The sequence below is a fragment of the Giraffa tippelskirchi genome, chromosome 12, assembly GCF_054371585.1.
Source record: "Giraffa tippelskirchi isolate mGirTip1 chromosome 12, T2T-mGirTip1v1.2.pri, whole genome shotgun sequence".
Lineage (NCBI taxonomy): Eukaryota > Metazoa > Chordata > Mammalia > Artiodactyla > Giraffidae > Giraffa > Giraffa tippelskirchi.
In genome coordinates this window covers 22,665,839-22,690,957 of record NC_137286.1, presented here as the reverse complement: position 1 = coordinate 22,690,957, position 25,119 = coordinate 22,665,839, and the positions used below count along the sequence as shown (strand labels likewise).

At 33.9% G+C, this 25,119-nt stretch overlaps 1 protein-coding gene across 15 annotated transcripts in view; it reads right to left on the bottom strand.

Moving 5' to 3' along the window:
• Positions 1-5: 5 nt before the first annotated feature.
• Positions 6-25,119, bottom strand: part of RALGAPA1 (Ral GTPase activating protein catalytic subunit alpha 1) — a 205,752-nt gene continuing 180,638 nt past the window's right edge. For 4 of the 15 annotated variants that reach the window (XM_081547902.1, XM_081547907.1, XM_081547912.1 and 1 more), the window contains 3 exons: positions 9,925-10,049; positions 9,292-9,322; positions 6-1,361 (listed from right to left, as the gene is read on the bottom strand). In XM_081547902.1, coding sequence (XP_081404028.1) covers positions 9,315-9,322; positions 9,925-10,049 — 133 coding nt within the window. In that variant the 3' untranslated portion in view covers positions 6-1,361; positions 9,292-9,314. Of the gene's footprint in view, positions 1,397-2,910; positions 2,976-5,480; positions 5,484-9,291; positions 9,323-9,895; positions 10,050-25,119 lie in introns of all 15 variants that reach the window. The other 11 variants (XM_081547900.1, XM_081547904.1, XM_081547903.1 and 8 more) reach the window with 5 other exon arrangements.

Below are 25,119 nucleotides of genomic sequence, written 5' to 3'. Positions count from 1 at the left end.
CAAAATGATAAGAATATTTTTATTGTATTATTAAATACCATCTTTTTTCCACTGTTACAAATTTGTAGATACTACATGAATGATGATACATAATTTATATTTTATAGTTTGCCAATATGATGTATTTATTTACACATGCAGTTAGTACCAATGTCATGCTACATTTCCTTAGGAGATGCTTGTTCAAAAAAAAAAAAGTGAGCAAAATGTGAGCTTATCTACTGTAGGAAAATATTTCTGGAGAGTGGAATGTATACCAATCTGCACCTGCATGTTCAGTATTAACAATATTAGATTAATTTAGACTCCTGGGTCATGTTCCCTTTTCTTTTAAAATAATACACATAATTTAAGCCACACACTTAGATAAGTTTTCTTCTGTTTTTTCTACCCACCCCACCTCATTCTTCCCTTTTTGGTACTTAAGAAAGAACATCGATATACCAGGGTCCAGCAGCCAATAATAAGGGGCCATAATCTCAAAACAGAAGTGGCATTTAACAGTGATACCATTTAAAAAGCAAAACATTAGAAAAATATTTGGAAGCTAAACATGAATCAGAGTTCAGCACAATGATTTTTTTGGTTATTAGATAGATATGTCATGGCATCACCTGCTGCACAGCCAAGAAATGAGACACTGCTTTGGGAAGAAAAAGGTAATGCTAAAATTATTTTAGCTGGAACTTGAGATGCTAAAAGACCATTTATTTTAAGTGGTTTATTTTGATAACATAAATAATAATCCATACACATCAAATGTGTTAACAGATCTGCAACTTTTGCCACAACTTTACAAATGTTTAAAGATGTACATTTATTAAAAAATTTTATGTTTACTGAGCCATAAAGTTGTAATGGGGCATGATAAAAATCATGAGGCTATCTATGCAATTATATTTTGGCTCAAAGTTAATTATGAAATTGAAAGTAAAACTACTTAGACATAATTATCGAGGGAAGGTAAAGGGTGTAGAATAAAGTTTCACCCCCCCGCCCCCAATATGGCAGCTTGGAGTGTAGGGGAAAAAACCAACCGAATAAACAACCCAAATCTAAAATACTAGGTTACAAATTATTTAAATCCAGTGTTTTCTAAAATAAATGTTCAGGAAGGAACATGCATATTACAGCAAACACAAAGCCTGGAAGGGTTAACACCATGTTCATGCTAAGGTGGCTACTGGTGACCACTGCCAGGCTGCTGTCTCCTTAGGACTTATTGGCGGAGCCAGAGGAGCGACGCAGCTTCATGGACATGCGGCTTTTGCTCGTTCGAGGAGACATTGGAGAGGCCAGGTCGGCCCCGTCTACCTGCGCCGCTGTGGGAGTTTCACTGGGTAGGATCTCTGGGTAGGAGCCTGTGGGAAACAGCAAGTGCATTAGTGCAAATCCTCTGGCTCTCCTCCTACAAGAGTAACTTCTCTACTACAGATCCGAAGACCTTAGTGAGGTCTTTTGAGAGGAAACAGCAAGCACCAAATTTTCTTGTTACAATAGTCTACTAGTATTTTCTTTAAAACCCAGTGATCTGGTGGCTCCTGTCATTATAGTAGCCAGAAAGCACGAATCATTATTTCCAGAACCAGAACCAACCAGAGAGCTCCCCAGAAGAAGCAATGGGAAGCAAGATCTTTGGGACAGAAAGGACAGGGATCCAAAGCACCATCAGCATGCACATGAGGGCTTAAGAAGCAGGTGAGAAGGACCAATTCCTATCTCTAGGGTACAGAATATAATCAACAAAAGGGCCTTCACTGCTCAAACTGGAAAATAAAACAGCACCAAACGTTCCCAAAAGGAACTTAGTAGTATGAGACCATTAAACATGCTAGGAAGTTAAATTTAAATGTGCTTTTAAGAAGGAACAAGATAAATTCTGGGGGGGGGGGGGAGAAGTGTCTCAATTTAGAAGAGATAAGTGATGCTCTTGTTTTCTTAAACTTCTGTAGTTACCAGTAGAGTCAGTAGATATAAATATTTGAAAGAAGCAAAAAAACAAGTTCAAATTGGAAAATTCTTCGTATCATGTACAAAGTAGTTCTTCACCTTTGTATGTTATTTCTATGAATTATGATTATCTAACTTACAGCAGTACTACAGAACTTTGCACACTATAGGCACTCATATTTCATTAAAAATAAAAACCCTTGAAAAAACAAAAAATCTGCAAATAACATTTTTACAATTCTGTATATTTTGAGGCACTTTAATCCAGGTTTCGTTTTATGTACATAAAAATTATCTTCATGTGTGTCACAAGCAAAGGTACATGACACAGGCTGCAGGCTTCAACTGACACAGCTCCTTACTCTAGGAAACTTTTGGCACATCTGTTAGCCACTGGAGGTCCTCACTGACACTCTGAGCTTGGGAATACTTATACTACTACTTCCATATAGTGAAACACTTGTGCCTAAGTTGAAGTTATGAATATTTATAAGGAAACAAAACTGCTCAATAAGGGGTACAGATCCTACTGAGATGTCTTAGGAAATTAAGAATTCTCTCTGTAGAACACTTCAAAGTGTTTTCAAGGTCAAGTAGTATACTCAAGAACAAACATATATTGTCAAGGAAAAAATATTTTATCACTAATCCTAATTCAGATAAGTTGCCCTCTTTTTAAAGTAACTTCTCCAACATTCTTTCTTTTCTAACTGAAATGAGGTTGGCCTTCAAAATACAAGAAGGACATGTACTTCTGTTCGCCTTTACTCTTCCTGAAGATCTGAACTGGTTCATACTGGACCCATACTGGAAATCTTAGAGAATATGAATCCATGGCCCTTTTTAGGGGAGCACTGCAGATGGATGGCAGAAGGAAGGTGAAGAGCAGTAGCTCATGCTTTTCGGGTAATGCATACTTATTTCCGGCCAGTCATGAGAGGCCTTCCCATGTCTGTTTACCTTGAGATGGCCAATGTTTTCTAGTGGAGGTTTTGGGAGGAAGAGAACTATCACTGCATTTCTTTCTTTGTTGTGAATGAAGAAATGGAGTAGCAGGCAGAAATGAGAAAACAAAAGAGAAAACAGGTAACAGATATGAGCGACATAGTGCAGAATTTTACAGGTGTTAACAGAGGAGCAGAGAAGACAGTAATCAGGTTTTTATTATGAAATACAATTGGGCATGCAGTGTGTTAGGGTGATGAAGTTTCACAATGGACAAATGCTTGTACATTCAAATGTTATACTTACCCACTAACAAAACAAGTTCAAATAGGAAAAAAGAAAAGAAAAAAAAGGTCTATGAGAAATTCTATAAACATCTACCTTTTAAAGTGTTCATTGTACTGGTGGCAGGTTATCCTAATCACTCAATCATAAATTCTCTCGGGCTGTACTGTCCAATATGGTAGCCACAGCCACATTACAGTTAATTAAATGAAAATTTAAAATTTGGCTTCTTGATGCACTAAGCCACTTTTAAATTGTTTAGCAGTCCCAAGCGGTTAGTGGCAACCCTAATGGACAGTGCAGACACTGTCCATTTCCATCATCACAGAAAGAAACGCTGCTTAGAATATGCCAAATTCAAAGAATATTTTTCTTCAACAACAGCAATTCCTCTACGTCCCCCTTGCTACCTTCAAGGTGAAACCCCTTTCAGTCAACTGAGTCAAACTGGACTTTTTAGTGTGTGTGTGGTATACAGCTATTAGGACCTCCTCACGTTTTAGCAAATGATGTTTGTGATGGATACTCAGCATACCCAAATTCCATAAATAATCGATGGTGGATAGATCTCAATTTTAGATTTAAAGAATAATGTGATACTTGCACTTCATTTCACATCCTACTCTAAGTATTGACTTATGTCACCTGAGTCATAAAGAATGTTGATTTATTTTTATCAATAAAATATTCTCAAGTATCAAGTTTCTAAAGTATGCGCTCCTATGTTTTACTAATGTTTGTATAGTACTCACACAGACTGGTGTCTATATCTTGAAGGTACAATATATTGATTCATATTTTGTACACTGATTACAACGAACTTTATTACAAGCAACGTGAAGAATATGACTGGGGATCTATAAAGATTATAGAAGGGCACTTAATGGATCGTTATTTGTTGTGGCTTCGATTATACTACTTGCTGACAGGTATGACCCATTTAAAACTGCTAAAGTTACTGGAGCTACTAAACAATGCCTTTAAAAATATTGTGACTTTGAAAGCAATTCTAAATAATATTGAACTAAGAGGTAGCGTCGTGTTAGAAACAGCATGGGCATGGGTTAGACAGATCTAAGTTAAATGACAAGTTTAGTTTGCTGGATACTGGGCAAACTAACCTGAGACAGCTTTCTTATTTGTAAAATGGAGACAATACTAGCTGTATTCCAAAATTGTGGGAATGAATGCCTACAAATGCAAAGACCTCGACATATAGCAGGTATACAATAAGACTATGATAAGAGCAAAAGTTAACAGACTTTAAATCAAAACAGATGAAGATTAGAAAAGATGGGATAGAAACTAGAAATAGTTTTTGAAGAAAAGGACCAATAACAACATGTTAATTGGTAAAATGTGGAGAACATAACATAAAGTTTAGTTTGGAGGAAAATAGAGAATTTATCTACTTTTATGTTAATATTCCTACAAAATATAACCTTTATTAAAGAACAGATTACCCAAGTAATCTTACTGCTTTAATATCGTTAAAACAGTAGATGCGTGGTTAAGATTAGTGTGGATGCACCACTGAATGTCATACAGTTAACACATAATTTAAAATAAAATAACACAGAAATACAGGCAAACATGAGGTTTCTTATTAAGATATTCAAGAACTACCATTATTGCAGACTGAGAACATATCAGTCTAAACTTGTCATATTTTATCTCCTTACAAATGGGAAAACTGGGTTTAGGATAAATGAATTCATTTGAGTTCATGGAGATAATAAACAGGAGAACTAGGATTTAAACCCAGATTAGTCTGACTTCCAAAGCCCATAGTCCTCCCATGGCACCCTTAAAACTATATGGAAAATAATGAAGATTTTTCAATGGATGGAAAAGTAGAGCCTTCAAAATAAAAATTTTTAACAAACTCTAATTTGCAAACATGACAGGTTACTGGGCAATTTCTCTCCTTCCTCAATATCAAGAAGGGACTGAAAATATTTAGACTAAATGAATAATTATATTAGTTAAGATCATGCACTCTGAAGTCAGACTCTGACTTTACCAGGTGACTGGGTAAACTTTTTTGGTTTTCACCTCATAGAAGATTCAATGAGAGAATGCACAGTGATTGTTCAATTATTGTTATTTTCATTACACAAATTTTATATCTTAATGACTGGTCTATGTGAAAACTGAACCTAGTAATTATTGTTATTAAAGGTTAATGGACTTTATTTAAGATTAATATTATTTGCTTCTTGGTCAACATACAAGCCAAATTTCTAAGTTCAAAATACTGAAAAGAGAATATATTTGGTTGCTTTTAATTTTAGGCTAACCTACTGATAAATAAATATCATTAGGAATTTGTTTTTAAAAACACAGTAAACAAACTTACAGCGTATATGTCAAAGGCAGTTGATTTTCTATTGGCACTCACAAATAATATTTAGGATATAAATAAAATAACTATCTTCTGAAAAGCTAAAATCTTTTCTTCTAGATCACTTCAAAGCCTGGGAAAAGGAGAAAACTTTAATGGCTAAATTTTGATGATTCATTCCATTGAAAGATTCAAAGAGATGGGCCTGACAACTGTAATACTGTTTCATCTACACGTGGCAATATAGATTTTATGAATTAATAGCAAAATTGAGGTTGGAATGAAGAAAGATTAGATTCTACTCTAGGTCTTCATAATCACTATTTGGATTATTTAATCTTACTGCTGATTTTTAGAATATTTACTTAGGAACCTATATGTTTTCTAAAGGTAATTATACAAAGTGGTATATATATGTAGATATACATATATTTACGTGTGTATATAGTTGACCCTTGAATGTGGGGATTAGGGGTGCCAACTCTCTATGTAACGTCCCTGTAACTTATAGTCAGCCCTCTATATATACAGTTCTACCTATAGGTAGGGAGTTCTTGTTCCTCTGTATATGTGGTTCTGCATTCACGGATTCAACCAATCTAATATTGTGCAGTACTGTAATATTTGCTACTGAAAAAAAATGCATGTGTAAGTGGACCTGTGCAGTTCAAACCCATGTTGTTCAAGGGTCAACTGTGTGTGTGTATATGTACATATGTATGTATATATGTGCATATTCAGAGGGAGTCAAATACCAATCAACCAATTTTTAAAATAGTAAAATTTCTAACAATTTGTAGAGAAACAAATCCAAAGGGAGGTATCTAATACTAGCTCAACTAAAATAATAGAGTATTAGAGGTAATTCTAGATATGCTAACAGAATGTATTCAAAAATACTTATGGCTGATGATAGTAAAAAAACGTAACACTGGAAAAGACCTGGGGCGGGGGAGAAAAGACTTAATTTGAGAAGATAATGTGACATTAGGGGAAAATATCAGGATTTTGAACTGCCAATATAATCTGACCAGGAAGAGGAGTAATTTCAAAGTTTAGAGTCAGAGGAGAGGTGTTCATGAATATTAAGACATTAAAAAAGAAGGTCACTGTAAAACTTTTGATATTTTCCACACACATGCCTGACAAAGATAAAGGGATTTTTTTCCTGTAATTTTTTTTTTAAAAAAGGACATGAAAAATCTAATAATGTTTTAATGTGGTTATGGAAGATCAACAACGTGTGACATCACGATATCTCCCTCAATGACCTTAGGGATAAAAATAATTTCCCTTAAGTATCAGTCTACTGCTACAGACAGAGTCCATTTTGAGAAAATACAGTTATGAAATTTATGGATCAACTATGATACACCAAAGATGTTTTTCATATCTATTTAAATAATACTAAAAATTACCTAGAAAAATCCTCCTTGGATTTCAACGTCATCACAACTGATAAATTACTGTCATCCAGGAAGTAGGTATTAAATAAGCTTGAGCCAAGTTAAGTAAACCTAAAGTAGTATTTTTCCACTATTCTACTGAATAGAATTTTATTACAGACTTGGTTAGAAGGAACAGATTATATCCTTTATATGATTATCATACTGGTATTCCTTTAAAACATAATTTCAATTTATTGTATTAGTATTGATTAGTATTCGTTTATATAGACGTGGTATGCATAGGCTATCTAAATTGATTCTCAACTGCAGTTCTGAATGCCATTCCCTCAGTGTGGCAAATCAACTTTTTCATTATATTAAAAAGTAATAATGAACCTAAAAATCTTCACACTACTATGCAATTTTTGCAAACAGTAAGTCAGGTCCATATGGCTATTATGTGGCCTATTTTATGTCTTCTCTCTACACTTTGACTTATTACTTTAAAGGGAGTTCTGTGTGTATGAGTTGGTTTGTGACAGGAAAATCAAAATTTGAGCTGATTGGGGAAAACAATCATTCTTCAGATGGCCTTATGTTTTTGCTACTGTAAATGGGTAAATGTTTCCTTTTTTATATTATTGTGTTGAGTTGAAAACCACTCTGGGGTCTCTCTGGGGGTCCAGGGGCGAAGACTTCACTTTCCAATGTAGGGGTGTGGGCTTCACCCCTGGTCGGGGAGCTAAGACCCCACATGCCTTGCACCCAAAAAAACCTAACATAAAACAGAAACAATATTGTAACAAATTCAATAAAGACTTTAAAAATGGTCCAATTAAAAAAAAAAACCCACCTTAAAACTACTCTGATAAAAATTTTATCTTTCATAACTATTCAAGTCTGTAAAAAAGCATAAAAATGTATTCAGTAATATTGGAAAAGTTATTTACAGGTAGAAAGACCTTTTAAAAAAAATTCAAGGTCATTGTTTCTAATGGTTCCTGAAAGCGAAGACAGTTGAAAAAAAATTAACCAGGGACTTTGCTGGTGGCCCAGTGGCTGGGACCTGGGCTCTTCCAATGTGGGCCCAGGGTTCATTCGATCCCCGGTTGGGAACTAGATCCTGTAACAGGCACAACCCCTCACCCCCAAATTAACCAAACAGCCTTGACTTGGCTGCTGTATCATCCTTTACCTAATGTCTCAGAAAGTGAGACTACTACTTACTTCCCGTATTATGTATCTGGTCAAATGTGCAGGATAATACAGAAAATATAAGAAAAACATTAAGAACAGGAATATGAAGGACTCCAGCTAGTAAACAACTACAACATAAAACCTGACAGCCTGTATACATTTAAGGGGAGAAGTTAGTCTGAACATGGTCTTATCAATATTTTCACTTGTGAAACTTATGGTTCAACTATATGATACACAAGTGTTCATGTCTATTTCAATAATGTAGTCTGATATTTTATCAGATATTCTCTATTATTAAAAATGAAATGTCCAGGTATACTTAACTAGGTAAAAAGTATCTTTCTTTTACCATCTTTCTTAATGCCAAGCTGAGTAATTTCAGATAGTGATAATCCACCAAAGCAAACCTTAAGACTTTTTAATCTTTCAAAAGATTGAACCCAGTCTAATATAATTTTCTCTTTGTTAAGTATTTTATATTATTAATTGAAAGGGCTCCAAGTTTCTTTGTAAAATTATTTTTATAATGGCCAATTAAATGGTGACAGGAATGGAAACTTTAATTTCACAGACTAAACCTCAACTGAGAATTATTATTTTTTTCAAACCAATTAGGCCAGAAAAGGAGTACTGTGCCTCTTAAACTTATTTAATACAAAGAAAACTTATACAATATAAAGAGAATTTGAGGGCTCGTTATAGTGAATTTCAAGTATACTGTATTCTTTTTTCCTGCTTCCCTTGAATATCATTAAAATAGTCTTTGTATTTCAGGTGCCTAGTACAGTGTAAGGCACACAACAATAACTATTTGATGAGTAAAGATATCCGATAACAATGCAACACATTACAAAATACAGACACACCATTTCAGTTCAGTAGGACTACTTTTTCATGCTGAGAAACAAAAAAGTCAATACAACAAGGTGTAACTAATTTCAACCAAGGGTTCTATTATTAGTTATTTTTATCCCAGAACCAATGTTAGTGTTTCATGCAGACCTAGGTTAGTAAGTATAATTCTGGAAGAAATTTAGTGACAATTTCTGAAATGTTTAGTATGAACCAGGGCAGTGTTAAGTTTGCTTATTAACTGAGTTACAAGCTTAGTGCTTGCTAATTTTTAAAAAAGGAAATGGGGGAAGAACAAAGGGTGTTTTGTGTGACACTTTGTCTTACCTTCAGATAAACAGAACTGATATTTAATGATCTAAAGAGGGAAAATAAAATAAATGAAACAATCATAAGGAGTGCAAAGTATTACAGAATAGGAAGGCCATGAGTCATTTATTTTCTTACTGATTTCTTCAAAATTAGTTAATTGTAAAAATGCAGTACCCTCTTATAATCTTCAAATATTACAAATAATTTACTCTGTTAAGTACTTCTAAATCTAGACCAGTTATTTTAACTTTATTTGTAAAATCAGAGATGATAAGGCAATATTCTTGGCCATAAAATTTGATCCTCCGAATCTGAGAGTGCCTGCTCAACTGTTTCTTTTGCAGATACTTCAGCAATGATTCTGTGAAACATAATTGTTACTGCCCTTTAGCTAAGATAAAATGTAGTGTATGTGTTTTTAATGAAGACCATTGACATTTAAAGGAACTGTTTTTAGGTACAAGAAAGTATACATCAAATTTATAAGCCAAATATGAAAATAATGATGAAAAATATCTATACTTCAATGACTGGAATTGTATTCAAGTAAGTTTTTCAGTAAGAGTTTTGTTTTTTTCTCAGAACAAAAGGGTATTGCATTTCAAGTTTGAATAATCACCAGTAACTAATACTTGCTTTTAACCTTACCGGCATCAGATGGTAAATGATGGTAGGGAGCTGGAGAAAAAACCTGTGCTGCAAAATCTTCAAATGTCGTTGGTTCTAAATGGTGCTGGACAATCGTTTGCAGATACCGTGCTCTCTCCTCATAGCTGATTTCCTTCAGTTAAGGTTGAACTTAAATGCAGCTTACATTGGAAAAGAACAGGTCTCCTCAAAAAGGCCTATCACTGCTAAGCCATTACTTCTTAATAAAAAGATCTGCCAACTATTCTTGCATATCACTAAGAGTATGACTTTGTAAAGAGTAAAAAAAATGTAGCTATTAACCTAAGTTTACTCTTCTGGACCCCACTATACCTAGCAGCTTAACAGGGATACATTTAGTAGAATATAACTAACAGTAAACTGTTGGAAGAAAGAAAGGTTAACAGTTTACTTGGAAGAGGATTCAGCCGCTACCAGGGCAGCCTAGGCTCATCTTATCTGGTTAATCAGCTTCGATCTGCAGATGTACTCCGAAAAGCCACATGATAAATATTATAATGCGGCTTAAGATACTATGTCTGAAATTCTATTTTTCATTTGCAATGATTTATTGTGAAAAATTCCTACATATCTTCTTCTTTTTCTAAACCCCTGCATTTTCCCAACAATTGTTCTCATTTTGAATGGAAGACTACTGTTGCTGTAATCCTTGAATAACTCCATGCAGTTAATATAAATACACAGTTGAATCTGTATGTCAGAAAAAAATACCTAGTCAATTATAACACTGAAACAGGCAGGAATATTTGCAAAGAGTCCACAGGACTCCTAAATACTGTCTAACAAAAGCATCTACAGGGCACTGACACTGACAGAAAAATACTGTACTTCCCTTTCACCACATTTTCTTCTCTGATATTATTGACAAGCAAGCAGTACCTTGAAGTGTTGTTGCTTTTGAACAACCCACTCCAGGCTTCCTGTTTCAGCAGGCCTGATTGTGCTGTTAGCACAGAGAGGGCGAGAAAGAGAGAGAATATTTCTGTTGTTCACGAAAGCAACTATGGAAATGGCTGTCAAAATGTAGAGCAGCAGGCAGCAACATACAATTATCAGGAAAAACTCACATGCTGACTTCATGTCGTATAGTTCCTGAACTGAGAAATCAGTTAACCTTTCTTCTACAACTTTTCAAAGTTTTCCTGCTGTACTCAGTGTGCTATGTTGATAGGCTTTACATAAAACATATAAATAAGTATGAAGGATAATAAAAATTTGCCTATTGCTTCTTTTCTATTCATTGAATTTTCCCTAAAACCCATTTTAATATTTTACCTTCAAAATTCATTATTCTCTCTCTTTAAAATTGCAATTCAATTGTTGTTCTTCAGTTCTTTAAACTGTAGACCAGGTCTATAATCAAGACCAAGAAAAAATTCTGAAGAAGATCATTTAAAATGTTAATTCAGTGGGAGATCCCATAGTCGGTTACATTTACAAGGCATTATTGAGAGAAACAAAGTTACGTCTATATTCATTATGCACTTAAGACTGTGATGTCTTTTGCCATCTAAATGACTTGAGTAATCTCTTATACTACATTTTATGTATCAAATATTCAAATAATCTTAATTCCAATTCCTTGTAATCCATTATTTTCACTTCTGGGGTTGAACTTCAAAATAATTTCACTCCTGCAATGGGTAGCAACAGGAAAAGATGCTATATTAAAATGATCAGCAGTGAGGATTTTATAGAAGGATCATGCAGACATTTTTGAGTGTTAACCCAGAAAAGTAATATAGCACACTTTTAAAAGAGAGTATATGGTTATAAATGAAAGGGGATGAAACTGATGGTTCAATCTAAATAATACCACATATCTCACAACTTGTTGGAAAGTACTTTTTTCATTGGGGGAGATTCACAGCTGCCGAATTTTCTGCAGTTAATAGAGTCCTTTGATTCACAGCAGTGCCCCTTGTACAAAAAATACTGGCCTTTGTGTATTACCAGAAACTAATTTTCTATTTGGCTGAAAAGGGAAAAATGGGGTTATTGCTTCTCCCTCCTACAGAGCTTTTCATTATGCCTGATGCACTCAACTTCTAAGCTCTTCTGAGAAAAAAAATAACTGAAGAGGCAAGAGGTAGAAAAATGAGCTTGTTAGCACATTAGAAGTGAAGTATCTTGGTGGGCCCTAGAAATTCCCAGTGGTGTGTTAACTTATCACTCTATGCATGCTGGCACTGATAGTCTCCCAATTGATCACTCTCTTTTCGCACCAAAGGTGCTGCCAGGAAGCAAAGGCTGAAGGCCCACAGGAGAACAGTCTGCTATCAAAACAAGCTGTTTTTAAAAGTCTGCTTGAATGGGTAAAATGCTTCATGAAAAGTAGGGTGGAGACACCTACCTGCTTTTAAAATGCTCTACTTTCAGAGGGCCTATAAATGAAATATTTTATCTTATATTTAGAGTTTACACAAAAATTAGGCAGAGAGAAAGCAAATTTAGTATTTCTAAAGCAAGGAGAATACTTCCAAAGTAGTAAAATTTATTAGAACAAGAAATGAATATCTAGAGAAGATACATTTTGGGGTGTAATTCTATTTCACTATATAAAAGGAGATTCATAAAACTCTGAAGAAATTTCAATATATAAAGCTATACAAACTAAAATTATCTAGACATAATGTATTCATTTTGTAGGAAAAAACACATGATGTATTAAATAAAATTGCAAAAAAGATCATTAGAGGTAATAATGCTTACTTAAACAATTTTTAAAGTTCAAGTATAGGTGGCAGAGTGAAGGAAAACAATCACTGATGGTTGAATTTAAATGAAAAACTGTAATGCTGATGTCTGCAGTTTCCTTTTGGGGGATTAATTTCAGAAAATACTGTTAGCTTAGTTAACAGTAGACTACAGTAAACCACATTCTAAAAGCTAAATTCTTTCTAATTTTCCAAGTTTGCTGTAGTCAAATAAAAAAAGCACAATAATATCAAAGCAACCCAATCTATGTACTCACATCTTTTCTCCTTTTACTTTGGAAAACATATATTAAGGTGATATACTGAACTCGAAGTACTTAAACTATAATCCTGAGTCCACAAACAAGGAGCCTTTTGTGACTAAGATGATTATAAAGTTCCAAACAGTGATGTTAGCATCTGCAATGGTAACCATAATCCAAAACAGTTAATTCCTATATGTCCTTAAAATAGGTTACCCACTTATTGCTTAAAAGGCAGCTCTCTAGGGAAGAGTTATTAGTACCTACAAATTGAGTGGCCTACACAAACCTGATGGATAATAACAATTCAAGCTATATTCCTACTGCAATTGTATGTTGCCATTGGCACTGAAATTACAAATGAAATGGGTGAGACGCTAAAAAGGTGATGGCATACTTACAAATTCAGAGTAAAACTTAAAGTACAAGTCTAAGTTGAATTAAGACAGTTTTTGTTGCAAATCTAAAACAACCCAAGCCAAAACTAGCTAGAAAAAAGCCATTTGATGAAGGAGACTTTTGGCTGGTAGGAATCTTTAATACAGAACTAGCCAATCAAAAGAAATAACACAGGTGCTGCAATCATAGCAATGTAATTATCCACTAATCCTCCTTTCCTTCTACTTTCTTCAAAAGCAGAAATGGGGAGAAGGAGTATTACCCTTTCTAAAAACAAGAAAAAGGAACTAAGTATTTTTTATAGTATAAATAAATAGTTTAAACCCAATCTGTACATCATTAACACAATGTTAACATCAGTATTCATTTTAAGTAACTACTTTTGATTTTAAACTTACATATGAAATAATAAATAATGGCCCTCTGTCACTGGATGAAGATCAGCTGTCATGAAACTAGGGTTCAATTTCAGCCCACTCCTGGAAAGAGATGCATGAATTCTCTGTGCCATATTTTAATCTGAATGTTAAATGTTAAAACAGTTGTTTTGACCTCTGACTCAAGTCCTTGTATCAAGTTGGTGCAAAAGTAACTGAGGTTTTTGCATTGGTGAAATTTGCCGTTTGATACTGGAACACATTCTAAGTTAATGTGGTTATGTTATACATCATTTTAATGTGCAATTCTCGCCTTTTTTTTTTGCTAATGACTTATTACTTGCTGTTGACATTTATTTTAGACTATGGAAATAATGTTAGACAAAGAGTAATTTCAAGCAATTTTCTTATTTGAGTTCAAAATCAGTCGTAAAGCAGCAGAGACAACTCACAACATCAACAACTCATCTGACCCAGGAACTGCTAACCAATGTACAGTGCAGTGGTGGTTCAAGAAGTTTTGCAAAGGAGATGCGAGGCCTGAACAGGAGGAGTGTAGTGCTGGCCACTGGCCATCTGAAGTTGGCAACGACTACTTGAGAGAGATCATCGAAGCTGGTCCTATTACAACTACATGAGAAGTTGCGGAAGAACTCAACATCAGCCATTCTATGGTCTTTCGGCATTTGAAGTAAGTTGGAAAGATGAAAAAGTTCGGTAAGTCGGTGCCTCACAAGTTGACCAGAAATAAAAAAAAAACAACATTGTTTTGAAGTGCTGTCTTCTCTTATTCTATGCAACAACAATGAAGCATTTCTTGATCAGACTGTGACATGCAACAAAAAGTGGATTTTACACAACTGGCAATGCCCAACTTAGTGTGGTGAGACCAAGAAGAAGCTCCAAAACACTTCCCAAAGCAAAACCTGCACCAAAAAAAAGTCATGGTCACTATTTGGTGGTCTGCTGCCCATCTGATCCACTATAGCTTTCTGAATCCCAGTGAAGCCATTATAACTAGAAGTATGCTCAGCAAATCGATGAGATGCACTAAAAACCGCAACAACTGCAGCCAGCACTGGTCAACAGAAAGGGCCCAATTCTCCATGACAACGCCCAAGTGCATATCACACAACCGATGCTTCAAAAGTTGAATGAATCGGGCTACTAAGTTTTGCCTCATCCACCATATTCACCTGACCTCTCACCAATGACCACTTCTTCAAGAATCTCTACAATTTCTTGCAGGGAAAATGCTTCCACAACCAATAGGATGCAGAAAATTCTTTCCAAGAGTTCATCAAATCCCAAAACAACAGACTTTTATGCTATAGAAATAAACCAACTTATTTCTCATTAGTAAAAAATGTGTTGATTGTAATGGGTTTTTATTTTGACTAATAAAGATCCGTTTGAGCCTAGTTATAATGACTTAAAATTCAGTCAGAAACCACAATTATGTTTGCACCAACATAATAAATAGCAAGTGTTGTCTCCATGTGGACACTTTTCAGTATCAGTTTAAGAAATATACATGCATTCATTTGCAAGAATGCTTTGATAAAAGTTGTCTATGGTATGTACAAGAGCAACTTCTGAGTTATTCTGAGAAAATTAATTTCTCATGAGAAAAAAGAGAATATGAAGAAAAGAGATGGTAAACAGTTAATTAGTACCACTTATTTCAACTTTACTAATGTATAGGAAAAACAGACAAAAGGTAGTTTTTTTTTTAAGATAGATTTGGTTTTAAAGAAGCAACAACCTTTCATTCTCCACAATAGTTTTCTAAATAATACAGTGTTCAAGTAAGGGGATATTATACGTCCAATGTAATTTGTGACTAGTCTCAAAGAAATTGAAATTTGTGTGTGTATGTATATGTATGTGTGTTTATATATGTATATATGTGTGTACACATGTACATAAGAATGAATATAAAGTATAATTTTTCATAAAAAGGTGTTATGAAAATTATAAGCAGACATCAAAGGCCTATCATTGCCTAAGTAATTTCCTCTTAAATTCAAGTTTAATGTTTTCTTTCCAAAACAAACCAAAACCCTACTGACTATTTTTTGAGTAAAGGCAAAGTATGAAGTGTCTATATCTGTGCTCGACAGCATAGCCTCAGGGATTCAAGGCCCATTCTGAAATTCCTAATTGAGTAAGCACTTGCCCACACTCATATGAATGTGGTTTCTTTGCTGTTTTACCAGTTAGGAATTTCATCTGCCTTCTCTCTATAGAAAATTCCAAGAATGGTAATTGCAGGAAGAGAAAGTTTTGCATAGAGACTTAAAATTTTTTTGCAAATACTACCTACATTATTTACAAAGTTTGCAAGATGGTTGGTAGCTTGATATTGACTCTGGTGGGAGTTTTCACATCATGGAACTCAATAAATGCCACAAATCGAGGCCTCTTCCTGCTCTCCAGAGCCAGCTGTTAAGCACCAAGTGTGCCTCTTTCCTCATGCTTGTTCTTCTAATAAACCAGTGGGAGACTAATGTCTGAGGATGGAGGCCATGCCTTTTTATCTTAGACTGTTTATTCATTCCTTCTATAAAGTTGGTTTGATAATTGATTAGGAGCCTGTTGATTTCCCTGGTGGCTCAGATGGTAAAGTGTCTGCCTACAAAGCAGGAGACCCGGGTTCAATCCCTGAGTTGGGAAGATCCCCTGGAGAAGGAAATGGCAACCCACTCCAGTATTTCTGCCTGGAAAAATCCCATGGACGGAGGAGCCTGGTGGGCTACAGTCCATGGGGTCGTGGAGAGCAGGACACGACTGAGTGACTTCACTTATGCAGAGAGCCTGCTTCCTCTAATCCCAATTAGGCTCTCCAGAGACAAACCACCCTGGGGCAAATATAGTTGAGACCTTCCTAGGATTGAATTTAGGGACAGAGTTTGAATCTTACTTACGAAGAAGAGTTTGATTCTACCCCTATCCTTAATCTAGCTGACCTTTTTTGAACGAAGTGAGTCAAGCACTGTGTGTACCTATGTAAGGTGTAACATTAAAAGAAAGCTGATATTACCATAAAATAATTGCCCATAGAAGAAATGCTATAATGTTCAATGTAACCACAACTCATTACAATTTAGCATTGAAATAAACATTTTGTCCCATTGGTTGGGATAATTTTTTTTTCTTAAAGAAATTAAAATTTTTTTCATCAGTTCTACTTATTATTCAAGTGGCCATCTGCAGTGAAGGGAGAAAAGGGAAGAACCTGGGACTATCTATAGATAAAATCAAATGAAAGGTATTTTCAAAATCATTTTAGGCAGATATTCAAAACTGCTCTGTACACCGTAAGAAGAGAGGTAAAAATATCCTTGAAAAAAATACTTGGGAATTTAAATATTTAAGGTTTTAAAAAGGCAATCTTGAGAGGACTGATCCCAAGGCAGCATTTATAGAGAATATTTTAGGACAAGTCAGAAACTGAGGAAGGATACAACAAAGATCTGTCAACACTAATTTCAGGAAACTCAGCAAAATGTTTATTCAACAATAAGCTTTTGCCTTGAAGGAGAATATAAAGATTTGCTCAGAAAAACAAAGCTGCTGACTGACTGGTAGAGTTGGGACTAGAACTTTGGTCATATAAGAGTCCAGTGCTCTTTCTACCATCTCAATGAAACGAATTTTAGATGGAAAAAAAAAAGTATAAAAGGCATTTTAGTCAGCTCAGGGATGACCAACACAATGACTATTAGTGTAACTTCTAAGATTGGCAATTTTCAAAAAATGTTTATTTATATAGTTGAATCTCATATGTAGTATAGTAAAAATTTATGGCATGATCTAAAAAATGAGAAAATAAACCACATTTGGCTTTTCAGTTCTAAAAGGCGACGAAATATTTTCAAACATTCTCAAGCAGTATCGTTATAGGATCTTGAAAACATAATGGAAAATTAGAATTTTATTGAGATATAGAATATAGGTAGATACATTTTATTAAGTACAACTCAAGGATCTCATGACTATTATTATCAGGAGTAAAGTGGCATACTTACCTGAAATATACAGGGCAATGAAGTATCCCATAGACTAAAAGGCACTGCTCCTTTATAAGATAAAAGTAAGCTATACTGCTTACTTTATAAAGATCTAGTAAATTAACACTCCATTTCTTTCCTATAGCAACTAATTTCTTTAAGAAACATGGAGTCTAGTTCATATGCAGTAAAAATAAAATTCTCCTACATAAACAGCATGAATCTTTAACAGAAATTTAACAGAACTATTTAACAGAAATTCTGAAAATCCCCAACAGGTTATGACAAATAATTGTGTATGATTTTTATGATGTCTAATATTAATGAAATTCTTTAGTGGTTGATACTATCTACACCATGAAGGAAAAGCTGTGATTTGTCAGAGTAGACAAAGCTGGGCTTTAATCCATCCTTTTAACCATACTGCCAAGTCTATATTGTTTTCACTGCGTCTCAATTAGGAGACAGGCAGGACACCTGGTACTTCTTTATCTAAGTCCCAGGGGCTGCCAGATGACTCAAAATCCATAACAGGTGCTAAGGCACTGTGAGGAGAGTCCTATTATTGAAAGCTGGAGTTGTATAAAATCTGGACCATATATAATTGCTCATAAATCAATTATTAAATGAAAACATTAAGTAAAAAGTTGATAAACCCAATTCTATATAACAAAATTTATGTAAACACACTTAAAAAGATTAACCTTAAATAAACGGGATTAAAAATTTAAACCTACCCAAAGGTTCTGAAAATCCTTCCTGATTTAATAATCCAATAATCATTGGCAGCTTCTAAAATGCACTAACATTATCAAAGATGTATATGTTTCACTTTCATGAAAGTTATATAAACCAAATCATCTAAAAAAACTAAGTTACTTGGATTTCAAATTTAATGAAATTAAAATTTTGTACTCTCATTCTCAGTAAGATTTGCTTGAAAATATTATCATTAAGTAATGAAACTTTCACAGTCAACAGAGAACTGCTTCAGAACTACTAAGTATGAGAGTAAGAGTTTTTAAAATATTGGAGGAAAATTAGAAACAATCACTTGTGTTTTTCCTTTTAGGAACAAAAATTTCAGTACATTAAGTTAAGGAAATCAATGTGTTTGGAATAAATACTAAACTTGGGTTATGTCAGAAGACTGCAAAAAGGAAAAAAATAACTAAGTGAAATTTTACAGTGTACAATTACTTAAGTGTTATCTCTACCTAAATGTGCACTAACTTAATTAAGATTCTGTTTAAATGCTATAATTATTGGGAGTACAAAAAGTGATTTATTATCATGGTAAATAGTTACAGGGTACAGCAAACCATCATTTAAGACAGTGTCATAGAATCTATGATAAACAATATATTGGGCTTAAACTAATGCACTATATGCCCCCAGGGAATAATAGGCTCAGAGACAGGACTTTAACATTAAAATCTACCCATTAATCTTGACTTAACTATAATCTATTCTGTAGTAAAAGGAAGAATGGGTATTCAATGAATTACTGTTTTTGAAATATTGCACTGGGTGCTCATCTACTAAAATAATTTAAGCGGATATAAGAGATGGAATACTAGTTAAATTTTACAGAATGTTACTATTTTATAAAACATGCATTTGATTTTCCCTCAGTTTAGCAAGAACATCAAAATTTTAAAAATCTATAGATTGAAAAACTTTTCTAAAATAACTCTCTGATCCTTTGAAAGAACATGTTGCATAAATTACAATACTGCAGTATAATTTAGTCAACTTAATTTCTGCTGGAAAAAAAAGAATCATCTATGGAAATATATTGTGGGATCAGGATCGTGGGGGCTGAAATAAGCTTTTAATATTTTTTTAAGTTGTAGATCATTGTTTTTTTGCATGAGAACCTCCAACTGCTTGATTAGACTGACCAGAAGAAAATGGAAAGACCTAGAGTGTTTATACAAATATCACAGAATACATTGCCTCACTTTTAAAAAAGATATCCAAAATAGAATTCAAGGAGAGAAAGACAATCATGAGTGACTGAAACAGGCATCACCTACTCATTTAAATGATAAATCTAGTATTTAACCTTAAGATTTGCTTAGTGGATTATTTTAGCATTTGTGACTGTTACGCATAAAATTGATTTATATTTCTGTATCAGTATAGCTTATATATATTCAGATGATACTCGGGAATTCTTAAAAGCACACAGTAAAGGAAATTAAGCCAAATTTGTCTCTAACCTTATGTGATGTATAAACTTAGGTGGTTTTAACCCACTTTCCCTTAAATTTCTATCAAGATTACAACACATTATTTTCATTTCATTTAAACATAAAAATATCATAAAGGAAAACTGACTTTTGCTCAGCTATAATCTCGTGGGCTGTTAACAGGGAATTACTACAGGTGGTTGCTTAAATATATTTATTTGCTTTCTTTTTGATAGCAGGTATGTGCTAAATAAAAATCAACACCTTTATCAAGAGAGAATAAGTAAATGTAGAAACATCAGTTCTACAACAGCTATTTTTGCTGCTTCTCTTTTTCTCAACAGCAATTAGTAAAGCAACCCCTTCCCCTCCTCCCTAGTGCCGTCAAGCTGTTCAGAGCAGTTTGCAACTCGACAATGGTACCATTGTGAATGCTCTCTGGGCTTCCTTCCCACAGAGAGTTAAATGGGCAGTTCCTGCTGCCCATGATTGGTGTCCAGTGAAATAATACTCAAGAGCCAGGTTTTATCAGCTTCACGCCAAAGAAGTGAAGCCAGGGAACCCAAGCCTTCATATCATACTGGACCATATGCCAACCCTGATGGCCCCAAAGGTTTATCACTAAGAATCAGGATCCATCATGTCCCTTGTGAAATTTCACTTCACATACCTTATGTGAAATGCAAAGCTTCACTAAAAACCGAACCTTCTTTACAATTGGCATGAACAGATGGACGGTAACAGTGGTTTGGCAAGCAAAAGTTAAGATTTAAATAGGCTGTATTCTAGTGTTTGAGAGGAAAAGCAGTTAGAAGAAAATGAGGAGATCTGTGATCCATAGTTTAATTTTAATTCCATTATTGAGTTATTAAAAATTCAATAGCAAAATCCCTTATATTTAGTAAAAAAGGAAATTAACGGATTAAAAGCACTGCAATTCCTTCATTAAACAAAGTTAATTTTACATCCTTCATTCTTTGCTCTCTGAAATCCCCAAATAGCATCTGAATCTACTACTGTTTTTTATATTTAAAAAAAGACTAGAATAAAACTTACACACTACGTAGTAGGTATAACAATAATGTAAGCACACTAGTGCATCTTTGTCACTAATATCAACAACAAAAGGGTTTAATAGAGAAAGAGTTCCTTTCTAGCATAGGTCAGAAGTTAGTAAAGATACAGAAGTAGAGAAACTTCAAGTTTTGTTGTTTTGGGGGAAAAGCTGGACAATCGCCTCATAGTTTTCTATTTTCTTTCTGGTATACTATGATATAACCCAACTATCTAGATTGGACCATATGTGGACCATACTGTCATGCTGGATGGATGTGACAAAACAGGTAAGATGTTGGTGGTGCTTTCTATTCTTGTCAGAATAGGATAAAAATAGTTCATCTGTCAACAACATGTTAAAGTATAATAGTACGTAAAAGCACATTTTCTGAGCTCTTGCTACATGGCAGACAGGCTGCTTAGTGCTTCATATGGATAATTTCACTTAATCCTTACAACATTTCTGAGTTTGGTACTCTTTTTACAGATTAAATAAAAATCAGACATAAAGACAGTGACACACAGTTCTGGACTCTGAAGCCCATGCTGATTTCCTAACAGTCAGCTGCCACACTTTAAAAAATAATTAATTTATAATTAAGGACTTAACTAAGGATAGTCTGTATTTATCAATATTATCTTCTGAGGAAATGATCTACAAAAGACAGTAGATACATAAATTTATGTAGTTTCTCAATAAACTCACTTTCTTCTAACATGAAATGGCAGCAATATTGATGGGCCTCCCTAAGAGGTTTTATAATGTTCTATCGTAATGAATGGCAAACTGCATTAGCGGAGCCAATCAATTACATTTCGTTTCGTTTTGGCTCTTATACTTTTGCAACAGGTTCTTTACATTTGAGTAGCAGAACTGCAGGGATAACAAACTGTGACTAATTGAAGAATGATCATTGACTTCTGGTAATTTGTCTGATAAAGTTAAACAGAAACCCAATTCTGGCATTTACGAAAAAAGTCAAATCTAAACAGATTAGAAGAAATCAAATAATATTGGTTTGGTAGGGAAGAATATTAAATCTAGGAGGAAAGTGTTTTTTTTTAAAGATAACCATTTAGTTTCATAATATCCCTTATAATGTATATTTCAGAATATTACATATGTATTATACACATATATACATAAAATCTCAAAATATAAATTACAAGGATTATAACAGACATGCTCCATTCCACCTACTCAAATCTCACCTTTGAGGTCCAGATTTTCTACACATTCTTCCCTAATTTCTGACTCCAAAGCAATGATTTTTTCCTCAAAACTCCCATAGCATTTTATCTACAACCTGACCATGACACATTTTACCTTGTGTAATCTGTAGTAATTTTTAGTGTAAATATATTATCTCTATTAAATTATAAACTTATAGAAGAGATTATCATCTGATTTGTCTTTGCATTTCTCTCAAAATCTTTACCATTACTATGTAAGTGATCAATAAATATTTTTGATAGAAGAAAAACAGTACAGTTCTATCTTCTTACCTGGTGGTGGTTAAACTAATTATTCATCATATTTAAGACCAATAAACTTTTTTCAAATTATATCTTGGAGTAAGAAAGGTTAACAAAACAAGAAAACTAAGACATGGGAGATGGTTAATTTTATGTCAACTTGGCTAGGACATGGTACCCAGTTTTTGGTTAAGTACCAGCTTAGATGTTGCTCTGAAGGTAATTTTTAGATGTGATTATCATCTCTACCCTAACTCCCTTGGATTTCAGACTTGCCAGTACCCACAACCATGTGAGTCAATTCCTTAAAATCAACCTCTCTCTCTAAGAACACGCATCCTACTGATTGTTTCTCTGAGAACCCAAATACAATATGATTATGTACTGTAACTTCTGAAAATATTCTATAATAAATCTCACATTAAAAAATAAACAGGATGTATATGATATCAACATATTTAACATTTATACACAGTCATAATGTCTCTGGGATCAAAACAAATAATTTAAAATTTTTATTTAAGAAAAAGCCATGGTATGACTTTTGATCATGAAATTAATATTCTCACTACAAAACAGTCAAAAATAACTAAAAAAAACGCCACATCAAAACACACATACACTCTCTTTCAACAGGTAACTACTAAATGATGGCTAAACATCAACCTGAAATAGCCCTCAGGTCCAATGGTTACCCAGAATGTGCCTACGCTTCCTCCCCAGTGATGCATTTGAATTCTAACTGCACGATCAAACCAACAAATTGAGCTCGAGACAAAAAATAAATAAATAAATAAATAAATAAACCTAGCTGACAAAAGTCAGAGGTTGTAAGGAAATGCTTTTCAAGTACAAGTAATGCAAGAAATGACAAGTGAAGTGAAGGAGAGGTTTCAAAGCTTGAAAGACAGTCATCAATACTGACAGATTACTGTAATTCTGGCTGCCAGCATGATCGATTTGGGCAGCATATGACAATCAATATTGTCCTCATTTAGTGAACAGCATTAGATTCATAGATACAGAAGATGTTCCTAGGATAAAATTTAAGCTGTATTTAATGATCATAAATAGCACAATTTATGCTGTGGAATCTTAGTGGGTACTTTTATTGGGCATAAAATAACTGACACAGCAGTTCAATTATCCAAATATAATTGAGTTTATTACATATTCTTTTACTCCTTCATTTCTCTTATGAGGATTAAAATAGAACCTGATGGTTTTCAAAGCCCATTTCTATCTCAATTTTCATTGTAATTTCTCATAAGCTTTATTGATCTGTTTTAGAATACATGATTTTTTTCCTTAATGTGAGCTTATCTGAATTTGTCAAAACTACATATTTAAAATTTTATTATTTCTGAAATATTTGCTATTTAAGATGAAAGGACATCTATATTTTAGTATCTTAAAATGAAACCATCTAGTTGTAATTTATTATGTAAACTTTCACTTAAAAATCAAGTAATCTGCCTATATTGTCAATTCCCTCCATATTTAAAATTAATATACACCTTTGTGAACCTTTGTGAAGAGAGACTAGTTCTTCAGATTAGCAAAGGCTAAGAGTATCTCTACTATATACTTAAATAGTATGGGGAAATAACTTCTATACAGCTTCTAAATTCAAGCTTCCAAGTCAAGAAAAACTTGTTTGATCTGATTTAATATTTTTACTGATTGTTGCTGAAGTGGTTTTCCTGATACAAGTTCCTCACATCTGCTGTGTAAAGTGTTCATGTTTACTGTTTTCATCTTAAATTCTCTCTCATCTTAGAATTTTCTCCAGTGTGGTATCTATTAATGTCTCAGCAAGATTAACTATAAGAACTTCATGAAACAAGCCTGAAAATCCAATTCAATCAATTAACCGACCAACCAACCAAATATAAAAACCCAATTAGGCAACTCCTTGCTGTTTGATAGAGTTGTTTTCTACTGACTGTAATCTTTACACATAACAGAATTAATCAGAGCACAAAATCATGTACCTTATTTCATTTACTAGGCACATCTAAAATTCATTATCTCATTTATTCTTTGCCACAATTCTGAGTTTGGTATTAGCATGTTTTTTTATTAAAGATGAAGAAAGTTAGGGTTAGAGATTCTGGGACTTGACTATGATCACAAGGCAGACCTCAGGTTAAAATCAATGTTTCTAACTGCAAATCCAGCTATTATACCCCTAGTGTAACATGCAAATCTGAAATAGTCCTCAAGAGGTGCAGGTAAAGGAAATTAAGCCATATCCTTACTTTTCATTGGTATACTTGAACTACTTGGTAAGATGTGCATCTTACATGCTGTTTGTCTCTCAGGCCAGAAACAGTTTGTGTTAGTTCAATAAATTGAGTTCCTATTGACACAAGAGGCAAGTAGAGGTTTGTATTAAACTCTAATCTCACTCTCATCACTTTCCCAAAAGATTTAAGGCATTCTTAAAAACTTTTGCACAACGAAGGAAACTGTAAGCAAGGTGAAAAGTCAGCCCTCAGAATAGGAGAAAATAATAGCAAATGAAACAACTGACAAATAATTAATCTCCAAAATATAACACACATTTCTCCAAAGAAGACACATGGAGGGCCAATAAACACATGAAAAGATGCTCAACACTGCTCAATATTAGAGAAATGCAAATCAAAACCACACTGAGGTATCACTTCATACCAGTCAGAATGGCCATCATCAAA